The 14,331-nt window shown below is 33.6% G+C and overlaps 1 protein-coding gene across 2 annotated transcripts in view; it reads left to right on the top strand.

Moving 5' to 3' along the window:
• Wdr26 (WD repeat domain 26) overlaps nucleotides 1–14,331 on the top strand; it is a 44,565-nt gene that overhangs the window by 1,181 nt on the left and 29,053 nt on the right. The window contains exons 2-6 of one of the 2 annotated variants that reach the window (XM_005326521.5): nucleotides 1,544–1,643; nucleotides 1,744–1,848; nucleotides 7,778–7,914; nucleotides 11,958–12,055; nucleotides 13,234–13,390. In XM_005326521.5, the coding sequence (XP_005326578.2) occupies nucleotides 1,544–1,643; nucleotides 1,744–1,848; nucleotides 7,778–7,914; nucleotides 11,958–12,055; nucleotides 13,234–13,390 (597 nt within the window). The remainder of the gene's footprint in view (nucleotides 1–1,543; nucleotides 1,644–1,743; nucleotides 1,849–7,777; nucleotides 7,915–11,957; nucleotides 12,056–13,233; nucleotides 13,391–14,331) is intronic. The other variant, XM_005326522.4, reaches the window with a different exon arrangement.

The following is a 14,331-nucleotide window of genomic DNA, read 5'->3' as shown; positions in this document are numbered from 1 at the left end:
GTGTTGGGGGAGGGGTGGATTAGAGCTGGTGGAAATAATGAACCTTGGAGGATTTGTTTTTCAAGTATATCTCAGAGGCATCTTTGTGGGACACCTCCCCACCCCCAACCATGACAACAACCCAGGCAAACTACCAATCAGGAAAGACAATCACCGACAAGTGTTTATGGAAACTGGGGGGCTGGAATAATTTGGAAAGAGGTTGAATAAATCTGATGGGAATAATGAAGTAAGATATTGTGTTGATGTCATTTAAAGACCCATATGTGTGTGTACAAGAGGCCTAGCACTAGGCTGAAATCCCAGTGTAAAAATCAAGATGATTGCCTCTGAAAAAGGAACATCTGAACTGGTGAATCATTTGTTTCCAAATACAGTTTAAGGGGCCTTGTGTAACTAACATAGGATGAAGATAGACATGAGGTTTTACCAAATCCCACCATTCTGTATACACACAAAGAAAAATTAAGAGGGTGGAAGGTAGGATTGGTGGGAGTGCCCTGAAGCCTAATGGAGGAGCCAGAATCTGAATGATATGAAGGGGAAACCATGCAACAGTTTCCTAGCTTCAAAGCATAGATTAAAATAAACTCTTAGGTTAGCCAATAAGTAGTTTTGTACTTATGGATTTGTTGGCGAGTGGGAGAAGACCACACTTTCTGAAAATGATTCAAGTATTTTGATTCTCAGGCAGATCGTTGCACTATTGGGTTGAAAAATAAGTAGAACTGAAGAAAGCATTGCATTGAAACAAAATATATAAGACGGATAAATGGAGTTCTTAGATTTCAAAGTATGTGATAGGAGAAATTACATTTGATAAATCTTTTAAGCTCTCAAAGAGAAATATATTGTAGGAAGATTTCACTTTATTCCCCAAGGAAAAGGATTAGTATGAAAACAGATTTTGTAAATGCTAACAGAACATATTACTGAGACAAGAAGCAAGCTGACAGCAGCAGGAGGAAATAACTCGTGACTCTTTGGAACCTACACCATAGTAAATTTGCTATTTTTAGTATAGAGAGAAAGGAAATGTTTTTTGATGCTGGATTTATTTTAATTTTAGAGATTGACCTAGTAGAATTTCTGTGTGACCATAATATCTGGGCGGAAGACTCTGCCTGACAGGTCATCTATTACCTGTATGGTACTAAAGATTTTATTTTTCAAAATGTAGAACCATCTGTAGTATCTCGCTCCTGGGATTTTGTTGATTTGTTTTGCTTCATTTATTTGACCAGTTGGTTAGAATGCATTTTTAGAAAGTTTATCTATTTCATTAAGATTCTGATACATTACATTAAATAGCAAAAGTAGAAAGAACTTAATTCTGGCTTCAAAATTTTTAACTTTATTAGAAATAAATTTTAGGTTGCAGTTTTAAAATCAAGTTTGTTCAACCAAGCACATTTTTTTTTTTTCCCCTTCACAGTGAAGTTAGCTTAAAAACTTTGCAACTGTTTTCATAGACATTAGCTTATTTGGAAGAGTAAAACCCTGAAGTTGGTCAGGTCTTTTTTACACTGTATCTCTCCTGCAGCCAGACTGTTGATCTCCTCATGCAAGAGTCAGGATGTCGTTTAGAACATCCTTCTGCTACCAAATTCCGAAATCATGTCATGGAAGGAGACTGGGATAAGGTAAAGTAGGGCATATAGAGCTGTGTGACTGCTGCTAAAATTATATATTTGATGTGCATTTTATGACATTTCTGTTTTTCTTTTATACCAATTTTTGCAGGCAGAAAATGACCTGAATGAACTAAAGCCTTTAGTGCATTCTCCTCATGCTATTGTGGTAAGAGGCGCACTTGAAATCTCTCAAACGTTGTTGGGAATAATTGTGGTAAATACACTTTTGTTCTTAGTTTCACATTTATGCTTATTTTAGTAGGTTATTGATAACTCTAGGCATCTGCCTCTTATAAAAGATAAGGCTTGAAAGTAAAAATTTCGTATAATTAAATTTGTAAATAGGATGAGTTGACTAAGATTTTTTAAGTATGAATAAATGTGTCATTTGAACCTAGTTTATTAGTTAAGGTTTATGAAAATTATATTGAAAGACCTTCATGCTTTCAGTGCTACTAGTAGGAATTTTACATTTATAGAGTTAAGGATAAAGTATACGTTTATAACTACTCAAAATATTGAATGTTCTGGTTAAAGAGAAAATGTGTTTGGGAGTGTATATATATCCATACAGCCTTATAAAGTTAGTAATGTCTTTTTTTTTTTAAATTTTTGGGAATTATAGTTAATTTAATTCAACACCATTGGTGTACTCACCATTTTCTGTCCTTCCATTCTGAGTGATGTGAATTGACAGTGTCAAAGTTTATATAAATATGTATCACTCTGGTAGAGGGTTTGTATGTAGATTTGACCATTGGGCCTTGCTTACTGTCCTTATTTTCCTGACAAGATCAATTTAGTAGTTTAACCTGTTCGCCTCTTCCATAAATTTTGACAAATCTTTTATACTAATGGGCTTTAATTCTTCAGTAGATGTTGGTGAGAGAGAGGAGGGAAGAAGTTTTTTCTAAGTACTGGTGATTGGAAACCCTGAAGAATCAGCTGCTAGCTGGTGGCTGCTGGCTTTTTAACTTCTAGCTGATTCATTTGTTGTCAAAAGCAGTTTCCTGTCCGGTGGGGGAGGGAAATAAGGGGAATAGGAAGTGAAGTAGGGAAACCAGCTGTTTGTTAAATATTAGTAAATGACTGTTAACATTTGGGTGTGTTTTTTTTTAATTGGGTCAAACATTAACCTTTTTCTATAAACTTAATAGAACCTGATGGGTTGTTTTTTTGTTGTTGTTGTTTTCTTTTTTCAAAGACCTTATTACAAAAGAGTTTTCAAATTCTTAATATCATTCTTTACAATAATATGATCCTAGAAAATAGGCTTCAGATGAATTAAAGATGCAAACACATATGAACAAACACGGATTCATTTAAATTGATCAAGTACATTCTATTCTTGCAAAATACCCAAAGATTAAAAAATTTAAACCACCTATCAAGTCAGATGATTGATAACTTAGGGAATAATCAATTCTGCAATAATATTTAAAAATAGAAGTTAAAATAGTTAAATATATTCAAAAGGATTACAGGTTTTTTAGTAACCAAATTAGTTTTCCCAACCAGTGTTTTTGTGATTTAAAACTTAATGATATTTTAATTGAGCAGTTTTTCATACATTTTTGGCTCTAACTGAATAAGCTAAACTCAAACAGTAAAAGGGCCAAAATAAGATTTGGGGTTCCCTTCCCATAGGCAAGTTAGCACTACTTACTTGATGATCATAAAGAACTTGCCTGTGGACTGTTTTAAAAATAAGTGTATATGATTTTTTAGAGGTTGTTTTCCTTACCCAGATTATACTTGTAATTTAGTAGTTAAAATTTTAATGGACTCACTTCCTGTTTTTTTTTTAATTTGTTTATAGTAATTTGAGACTTCTATATTGGATTTAGATTATGACTCTCATTAGAAACCTTCATTAGAAGCAACATGTAAACTGAGGAAAGATAGTTGTAGATAATAAGGAGGAATCCTTTCTTTTTACAGCCTGTTCAGTCTGTAGAACATTCTAGGATCTAATAAAAGATGAAGATTAAATCTCTGGCTGAGCCTCACACCATCAAACTGTTTAGGTATTTATACAAAGAAAGGGGTTCCAACTTTTATCTCACTTTCAGCATTGATGAATCAATTGCTTTTAAAAATTCAATTCAGCAGTTTTTGAAGTTGCTCTTCACCCTTCTAATTGTATTCACACTTACTCCTCTCCCCCACCTCATCTCCAGAAAATAATCTAATGTAAGCTTAAATTTGTAATAATACCTAGAAGATAACTATTTGGATTTTTTAATATAATTATTTTAATTGTATACTCAGACACATTTGATGACAGTCTAGACTAAGTTTGCACTTTATTTTTTAAACCTGAATGTTTTTATTGACCCAAACTACTCACCTCATCCTCATTTTTAAATGGTTTTCAGTCATGTGATATACTAGGAATAGTAGAAGTTGCTCTGGATTTTCTGGAAGCTGATGTTATGAATCAAGTTTTTAGTTTGGATTCAAATATGCTTAGCCATGTCTGAGGAATTTGAATGGATATTTGAGACCAATAACAGAAAATTTCTGTATATTTAAAAAGGTTGATTTTTTTAATTTTTTAATATAACAGGAATATGCCTAACAAAAATGTTTAAATGTTGACTTGATGTACAAAAATTAACTAGTATAATTTAAAGTCAAAAAAGAGGAGTTTTAAGAGCCATGACTTAAATATAATTCATTTCTCATTTCCTCAGAGTCTTGATTTAATTGATATAACTTGCTTAGAACTTTATCCCAGAATTAGGACCATTACAAAGTTAGGAAACTGCCCTCCATAACTTGACTTTCTGTATATCATTTTTGACCTTTTCTTCCACATTAAAATTCATTCTGACAATAGGAGAGAAAAGAATAAAGAGTCCAAGCATGGGTTATGAAATGTGTGAGGCAACAGCAGAATTTGCAATGTGAAGCTGTCAATCTATATCCTAGTCATTTATCAGTTTCCGGATTTTATTAGATGTTAAGAGAAAGAAATATTGCCAGGCCCAAAGGTGTTGAAAAATCATTTAAGAACAGAAATAATCTCTTAGAGGTCTAATTCGAAGTTGGAAAAGATATAAAAAAGACTTATTTAACCCTCTTTTTCTCATTTGTTCTTTTATTCTTCAAGAAGCTAGTGATCTTAAAAATAAAGTTTATAAGTTAGTAGGGTCCTGTCTCCATCTAAGCAAGCTCTTATTTTACCTCATTTTAAAAACTTTCTCAGTAAATAATTAATATTATTTGTGAACTAAAAGGTCTTTACTTTTCTTGTTTTTTAAATAATTTTTTGTTGTAGATGGACACAATATCTTTATTTTTATTTATTTTTGTGTGGTGCTGAGGAGTGAACCCAGTGCCTCACAAATGCCAGCTCTACCACTGAGCCACAACTCCAGCTCCCTTATTTTCTTGATTATACTTATGTTTTTATGCTTTAAGTTTGGGGAGATAAAATACAGATTTGCTCTCTATGCTTATTATGTATCAAATACTTAAGTTGAACTGATTTTTAAGAGAAAAATCATTTTCTCTTTCAATCAGATCTCCAGCTATATTTTACTAGCAACATGTCAATTGCATAGTACCAAAATCTGATGTCTATTGAGGGTATTCTTTATCTAATCTGGAAAAATGACTCGGAGAGAAATGCTCTTGCACTACTACTATTCCTTGTACATACATAAATAGGTGTTTATATCAGCTTCTGTCAAAGTTTTAGTCTGCCGTTTGCTTCTCTTCTGCCCCATAGAATGAAAATAACATGTTCAGTCAAAGCTCTTAGTGGGAAAATAAGGGGGAAATAGCATTTGGAGTACTTACCCTACACACATTGGAATGGGGGAAGGATTTGTCCTGAATTAAAAGAAAGAAAGAAGTCACCTCAAATTCTTAGTTACTAAGAAAATTTAGTGAAGAAATTCAATCACATGCTGGCCAGTTCCACATGACATTTGAATGAAAAAATTTTGCAAATAGATGATTCTCATGTTTAAATCAGAAATACACTAAACTTTTGATATTGTATTGATATATGGAAATATATGAGCTCTTCATTTAGAAAAAAGTTGAATTTTTTTCCAGAAGATAAAATGGTGAGAATATCCACAATAACTTCAAATATAAAATCCTTTTTTGTTGTTTTTTGTCTAGTTTTTTGTTTTTCTCACCTGATGAACTTCAGAGTATTTTTTGTTTAACATATAAAGGTTAACTTCAGAGTACATGTACAGCATCATACTTTTCAAGGAACCTTGGTGATTAGTCAGATTCATTAATCTATCTTTATGTGTAAAATTTTATGTGTAATTTTCTTGGGGTTTTGGATCTTGTCTCAGTTTGAAATTTTTTCTGTACTTTAACTATAGATGTAAGGTTAGATCATTCTCAAACATAAGCAACTTGTCTTATGAAGAATGTATTTAAATGTTTACCTAACATATATAAAAGGTTTTATTTTTGTTTGCTTTCTCTAAAACAATTTTAGAAGCTTATAGTTTATGCCTTTAAATACTTTTTAATAGAAAATCTTATAAAACCAATTTATTATACTCTTAATTCTGTAAATATATGGTAATTTCTCTATACTATTTTGTGACAGCATTTTTTTAAAAAATGAGTTTGAAGTAAACATCTTAAAAAAAAAACCTCTAACTTAGGTTTTTATTTTAAATGGACTTAAGATCTTTAGAACTATACCCTTTGGAGTCTCTAAACAATGAACATTGTCTATCTTCTGACTTTTCTGCTTACATTGATTGGCTTGCTCAAGTATCACAAGTAACAAATATGATGAAAGGGTCCCTCCTAGCAGTAGTCCCTAATTATGAAGTTTAAAAGAAGTTTTAATGTGGAATTCACAGATATGATATTCACAACTATCTCTCCTCTCTAGTTAAAAGCTGCTAAAATTGTGATGATAATCACTTTCAAGTAAAACATTAAATGATAAAATAACATTAAAAGAATTAAAACAAAAAAAATAGCTGGGCATGGTGGTACATGACTGTAATCTCAGTGACTTGGAAGACTGAGTGTAGGAGAATTGCAAGTTCGAGACCAGCCTCAGCAACTTAGGGAGGCCCTAACTAACTTAGTGAGACCCTGTCTAAAAATAAAAAGGGTTAGGGGTGTAACTCAGTGTGGTAAATCGCCACTGGATTCAATCACAAGTAAACAACTCCCCCCCACCAAAAAAAAATGACATGATTGGTTCTGGGGGAGGGTGTTAAAAGTAAAACACATTTCAGAAAAAAACTAAATGTGAAAGTGCCTCACAGCAAGCTAAAAAAAAAAAAAAAAGTGATTTAGCCTTTTGGAAGAAAAGAGCTGATAATAATTGTACTTTGATCAGTGATCAGATTGTTACAAATACACAAATATAAATATTGAACATTTTTAAAAACCTTTAAGTTCAAGGTAGGCATCCCTTTATAGCTGCCTACAAAGAGAGTGAGAATGAGCTTTTGTACTTGCCTGCTTTAGTCATAGGAAGCTCAGTATTTCATATACCAACCTCTAGTTCATATGTTAGATATTGTTTCTTACTTTCTGAACTGCTTAATTCATCTTTTACATTGTTTTGGGTTTTTTGTTGTTGTGTTAATAATTTTTGTTTTTGTGGTATGAGGAATCAAACTGAGGGCTTCAGGCATACTAGGCAAGTGCTCTACACTAAGCTACACCTTTAGCTTACCACGTCATGGCTTTTAAATCATTCTTCTGTTAATTGGTTTCTCTCCAGTGTTTTCGAAACTTGTTGCATAAAACCCTTCAGTACCTTATTATAAAAGTCAGACATTTTTAAAAAGCAAATTTGGAATTCTTGGAATAGTTAAAAATTTTAATACAAGAAATAAAATTCTGAAGGAACATGTAGGGCAGAATTCATTTTTTTCCTGTGTTGATGAAGCCTTGGTCACTAATGGTCTTGTCTGGTTTAAGAGTCAAGGCAATTTTCCTAAGATGTAAAATTGAGCAAAATCAGATTTAATCTGCTATGACTCTATTAAGCCACATATTTTGAGTCATCTTGAAGCTTTATAAAAATACTTTCAAAGGGCATAGTAGAATGGTTTCTACTGTTCTGTTTAGGCACAAACATTTTCTGAAACTTCCATCAACTTTTTTCCCCTGACTGCTGCTTTCTGTCATGTCAGAGGATGAAGTTTTTGCTGCTGCAGCAGAAGTACCTGGAATACCTGGAGGATGGCAAGGTCCTGGAGGCACTTCAAGTTCTACGCTGTGAATTGACGCCACTGAAATACAATACAGAACGCATTCATGTTCTTAGTGGGTAAGGAAGCTGAGTTTAAGACTCCAGGTTGACGAAGAAGCTATTTTTACAAAAGTTACCATTGGCCAAAGTAGTAACATTTTTTCATGTGAACACCTGGAAATTCGGTGGATAAATTCATTGATGTGTGTACAACCTATTTTTATCATCCTAGAAAGGAAGATATATAAATGGGTGAGAGAATAAAAGAAATAAGTAATGCCTGTGAAATGCTATTTCAAAATTTTTACAAACTCTGTGGCTTGGATCACAGTAAACAATGAAGTGCATACAACATTTTTTGCAGATTTTTTGGTATTGAACCCAGGATCATCCTACCTCTGAGCTACATCCCCAGCCCTTTTTTTTTTTTACTTTTTATTTTGAGACAGGGTCTTGCTAAGTTGCTGAGGCTGGCTTTGAACTTGCAATCCTCCAGCCTCAGCCTCCTAAGCCTCTAGTATTACAGGTGTATACCACCATGCCTGGATAATCCTTTAAATGTTAGAATACCCAAAGTCTTGGTTCTGGGTCCCTCTTCTTTTCTTGGTCTATAAACTTAGAAAAAGTAATCTTTCTATTATATGCTTTCATGTACCATCTAAATGCTAACGGCTCTTAAATATACCCTGTCATCTGAACTCTTAATAGCCTACTTAACAGTCTCCACTTGGATTTTAATATGAATCTCAAAGTTATATATTCAAAACAGAATTCTTGATTGCAGTTTTACCTTCCACCCATGCCCCTACAGACCTAGTTCATGTTGCCTCTAGTAAACGGAAGACCTAGTTGCTCAAACAAAAATCTTAAGCCTTATCTTTGCTTTTTCTTTGTCTCTTAACTTTGACACATATGGCCTTACTTCAAAAACATTCTAAATATGTCCATTTCTCTTCAGCTCCACAATTTCTATCATGGTTAATCCTTAAGATTCAAGTCTCCTAAAATATTATAGTAACTTCCTACCTTATTGCATTCCTTAAGCCCTTAACCATGCATATTTCACATAGCAGCCAGAAAAATACATAATAAAACATAAATTAAGCCATTTCACTCCCTTGGTTAAAACCTTCCCCTAGCTTTCTGGAACATTTAAAATAAAACCCAGAATCTCTATTTAAGCACACAAAATCCACACCCCCATCCTTTCTTGCTTTTTCTTTATTCATTACTTTCTAGTGACACTAATTATTTTCCTTAACTTGCCAAACCTTAAGTCATTTGCACAGCCTGTCCCTCTGTCTTAAATGCATTTTCCCTAAGCTTTGGCTACTAGTTCCTCAGGTCCCAGCCCAAATGTCCTCTCTTGCAACTGTCCACTGTTGTTTGTTGTTGTTTTGCAATACTAGGGATTGAACCCAGGGGCATTCTATCACTGAGCTGTACCTCTAGCCCTTTGTGTTTTATATATACGTATCTATTTTTTTTAAGTTGATAGACCTTTATTCATTTATTTTATTTATTTATATTGGTGCTAAGAATTGAACCCAGGGCCTCATGCATGCCAGGCAAGTGTGCTACTACTGAGCCACAGCTCCAGCCCCAACCCTTGGTATTTTTTGAGACATGGTCTTGCTGAGTTGCTGAGTCTGCCCTCCAGTTTGTGATCCTCCTGCCTTAGTCTCCCAATTAGCTGGGATTTTAGACATGTGCCACCATGCCTGGCTTGAAATGTTTTTCTTTATAGCATATTTCACTATACCGTCTGGCCCCAACATCTAGAGAATATACATAACAAATTTTTAGACCAAAAAATGGGCCAAGGAAGCAGATCGTTATTTTACAAATAAGAAAGCCAAGTCTTATAGAAGTATCAGCCCAAAATAAAACTAATAAATCAAAGAGCCAATTCTCAAAACCTGGTTTAACTTATTCCAAAGTCATAAGTCTTGAAACAAAAAAATTCTGCTAGATATTTTGATATTGTGGTTTACAAATTACTTTGTTCTGATTATCTTTTTTATAAGGTATCTGATATCTTTGTCACCTAAATATCATTCACATAATGGATTTATCTTGTCTGCTCTGATAACAGAATTTATAATTTAGTATTTAGCTTTTATTCTAAAGTAGACTTCAGTGTCAAGTTTATTCCCTGAATTTTTGACCAAGGGATGACAAGATGTGGAGCTGGGATCAGAATTCTTGATTTCTTTTTGTCTTTTCATTTATACTGTGTGACTTTACATAAACAGACATTCATTTAAAACCTCAGGTTTACTTTATGTTTTCCAAAGGGCACAGAAGCAACCACAAGTCACTTTTGCAAAGTTTAAAAAGTTAGTGATTTTCCCATGCAATTTTTTTATACCTTTAAAAAATTATATATGTGTGTGTGTGTGTGTGTGTGTGTGTGTGTGTGTGTGTGTGCGCGTGCATATATATGTGTGTGTGTGTATATAATTTTTTTTTTTTTAATGTGGTGCTGATGATTGAACCCAGTGCCTCTCACATGCTAGGTAAGCACTCTACCACTGAGCTACAACCCCAGCCAGCTCCCACCCCACCCCCACCTCATACAATTATTGATAGTGAATAGTGAATTAGCCCAGAAAGTTATTTTAGAAACAAAATTTTTACTTATAAAACTTCTGATTGGGTGTTTTTTTTGTTTTGTTTTGGGCTTTTTTTTTTTTTTTTTTTTGTACATGTATATGTAGCACTTTGTTTTGTTTAAAGTAAGATCTTTTCATCATCTAAGTCACTATTTATATACTATATAGCAAGAGAATAGATAATTCTGTTGGGTAAGAAGCCATTAAATTATTTGTACTCTTAAGTGAGATAAGTGTTTTGCAGTTGAGAAGGGAGCACCCTGGCATCGTGGCTCGTGTTTGTAATCCCAGTTACTCAAGAGGCTAAGGCAAAAAGGTCACAAATTCTAGGCCAGCCTTGACAATTTAGCAAGAACCGGTCTCAAAATAAAAATTTAGAAGAGCTGGGATGTAGTTGAGTGGTAGAACATCCCTGGGTTCAATTTCCATTATCAGGGTGGGGAAGGAATACAGAAAGTAAAGGAAGTAACAGTGCTCATATTAACTGAGAGGTTTCTGATACCTATCATTTATTGAGCTTTGCCCATACAGCAGGTAGTAGAGCAAGTATTTCATATACTTCATCTTAATCCTAACAGCCCTGTTGAATAACCTTTTTACAAGTCAGATTTGTTTGGCAGAATACCAGACAAAACAGCAAGAGAGTTAGTTGCCAGGTCTAATTTCCATGTTTGAATCAAGTGCCTTCACTGCTTTTATTCTTAAATTCCATTCTTAGAAGAGCCAGAACCAAGTTAGAGCCACATAGCAGGGGACTCTTATGTATTCTCCAGAATCCATGAACTCCAGTGGTTATGCCACTTTGTACATAGAGTGAGTCAAAAAATCCCAGATTTTGTGCTCTAGGATTTCAGTGCCTTTCACAGGATGACAAGGATGTTATCTATTTATACCATTTCTTAAGTGATTATTTGTTATAAACCCTTGAAGGTATGTTGGTTTTTGTTTAATTAATGTAAATATCATTTAAGGGTTTTTTTTGTTGTAGTTATGTTTTGTTTTGATTTATTGTTCAGAAGCCATGAAGTTAGCAGTGGTTAAAAGTAAGGCCTGCCATGAGAATGCCTAGGTTTCTACATTACAGTTTGTCAGGTTTGGGTAAAGATACCCAACCTCCCCCCAGGCTAGTTTTGTACCTAGATTTCTTCATTTATAGAAGTAGAATAATAATGGTGCTTATTTCATACAGGATTGTTTTGAACATTCAGTGAAACATGTCGAGGGCTCAGAATAGAGCCTGGCACACAATAAGAGCTACATATACATAATTTATAAGAGTAAAATCTAATGGATAACAGCAGTATTGTATATTTAGCTATAATTATTGCATTACATTTTAGTAATTATATATAGATTCCAGGTTATATGAATGAGTTGGGTCCACTGTAGAAATTCATTCTTGATATGTATTAATAAGAACTGGATAACCAAAATATAGTCAGTATTTTTTAATTATATTCCAAAGAAAAGGGTTTGATATTTGTTGCTTTCTCTTTTGATTTTTAGGTATCTGATGTGTAGTCATGCAGAAGACCTACGTGCAAAAGCAGAATGGGAAGGCAAAGGGACAGCTTCCCGATCCAAACTGTTGGACAAACTCCAGAGTAAGAATCTTAATATTCGCTGCTTTTTTGTTTTTTCTAAGATTAGAAATAGATATTATAGATTAATTAGGAAGATCTATATCTAGACATACTTTTTTGAGTGGTTATAGAAGATGATGAGAATCCATTGAGAAGACCTTTAAACCAAAGATTTTCAAATTGCCATATCTAACCTCAGGAGTCAGTGAGAGGGTGCTTGACCCATAACAGTTTTCCTTTTATTTGTATTATATAGTGATGCTTTTCTTAAGTTTTCTTTGGAGGAAAAGTACAGTGGTTAGAGAAAAGTATGTAAACCATAGCCTTAAGCCACAAGCATTTTCAAATTTTGTTAATTTCAATACTGAGGTCTGGAATTTTTTTAGGTACATTGTTTTATTCTTACCCCACTGTGTTACATAATTTACAAATTGTAGTAAAAGACCTTCTCTTTGCTTAAATTATTATGTATTATTATGTAGTTTTTATGTTGAAGTAGGGGTAGAAATCCTGAGAATCAGAAAACTGTGAGTTTGGAAAGGCATAAGGTATTGAAGGAATAGGTTGTTATTGATTTCAAAACACCTCAGCTGGGGGCTTGGTGGTGCATGCCTGTATTCCCAGTGGCTGAGACGGGAGGACTGTGTTTGAAGTTAGTGGGGCAATCCAGGAAACCTTCTCGAAAAGGGATATGAATATAAAGCACCACCACCAGGTTCAATCCCCAGTACCAAAAAAGGGGGGAAAAAAGTATTACCAGTTATTATCTGAATTACCACAGTATCCTTGGCATTAGGAGCCATTTGATGGGAACTAGAACTTAACCTGTTCCAGCAGTTTGACTTGCTAATTGGAGTGTTTTTGTGTAACTGACTTCCCACTAATACACAATCATCATTAGATTTTCTTTTGATCATCTTATACTTTTCTTTGTTTTTGTTGGGGTTTTCAGAAGATTCACCTACAAAATAAAGCCCTCCTACCCAAGTATATGCCCATCTAGAGGCATCATCACTGTAACTTTTGATAAATATTCTTAGAATTCACATTATATCACACCCTCTAGAACTTGTCTGTTTAAGAAACACAATATCATTGAGATAGGGACAAGTACAGCAGATGATGAGTAAATGTCTAAATTAAAGTTTACGGTTTATTATTATTTTTATTTCTCTTTTTTAAAATATCTTTTATTAAAGCCTATTTACCACCATCAGTGATGCTTCCCCCACGGCGTTTACAGACTCTCCTGCGGCAGGCGGTGGAACTACAAAGGGATCGGTGCCTATATCACAATACCAAACTTGATAATAATCTAGATTCTGTGTCTCTACTTATAGATCATGTTTGTAGTAGGTAAGAGAAAAACTTCCTATATTCTGGAAAATGCTAATATTTTTACAAACACAGTTTTGAACTTTTCAATAGAATGTATTCTTTTTTAGAATTTTACCCTGTAGCTATATAACAAATTGATTTAGCATTTGTTCATAAGTAAAGCTAAAACTACTAAAATTGAAAATTAAGAAAAATTTGTACATGCCTATATAGTAAACTATATTCAAGATCAGAAATTAGCCATTTTTTTTTTCTCCTCTTATCTATGGGTTTGGTTAGTCATTTTCTGTATCTAACAGTTTAACTTTGACCCATTATTTTCTGGCTTAAAGTTTTGTTTAGACAAGAGATATTCTCAAAATAATTAGAATAATGGTTATTAATTTTCTAGTGTGCATTTTGGTATTATACTTACCTACATATATAACCAAATTTATAAGAATGCAGGCTTGTCTTCCAATATCAGGAGTATTTTGGTAAAAGTCTTCCTTGTATTTTAATAATGATCTCCAAAATTAAAGCAGAGCTTTAATTTTAAAATACTGAAAAACAAATTGAAAGTCTATCAAACTAGGAAGGAAATTACTTTGGTTCTTATGAAACCAGACAGAAAGGTGAACAGCTGTAGTACACATGCTACATTGCTTTTAGTAAAGCTTAATCAAAGACCTAGTGAAAGTAACATGACTAAAAAGGACAAAGGTGTACATGTGCCACATGTGGTAGCAAACACAGGTAATTCTAACTACTCCAGAGGCTGAGGCAGGAGGATGGCAAGTTTAAGGCCAGCCTACACAATATAGACCTTGTGTTAAAAATTTTAAATGAAGAGGGTTAGAGGGGTAGCTCACTGGTAGAGTAACCCTGAGTTTCAATCTCCAAAACTAATTAAAAAAAAAAAAAAAAGCCATGTGTGACAGCTTTGGATAAACACAAAGAACTTCTGAATAACCATAAAA

Source organism: Ictidomys tridecemlineatus, chromosome 10 (assembly GCF_052094955.1).
Source record: "Ictidomys tridecemlineatus isolate mIctTri1 chromosome 10, mIctTri1.hap1, whole genome shotgun sequence".
NCBI lineage: Eukaryota > Metazoa > Chordata > Mammalia > Rodentia > Sciuridae > Ictidomys > Ictidomys tridecemlineatus.
This window is presented reverse-complemented; position numbering and strand designations above follow the sequence as displayed.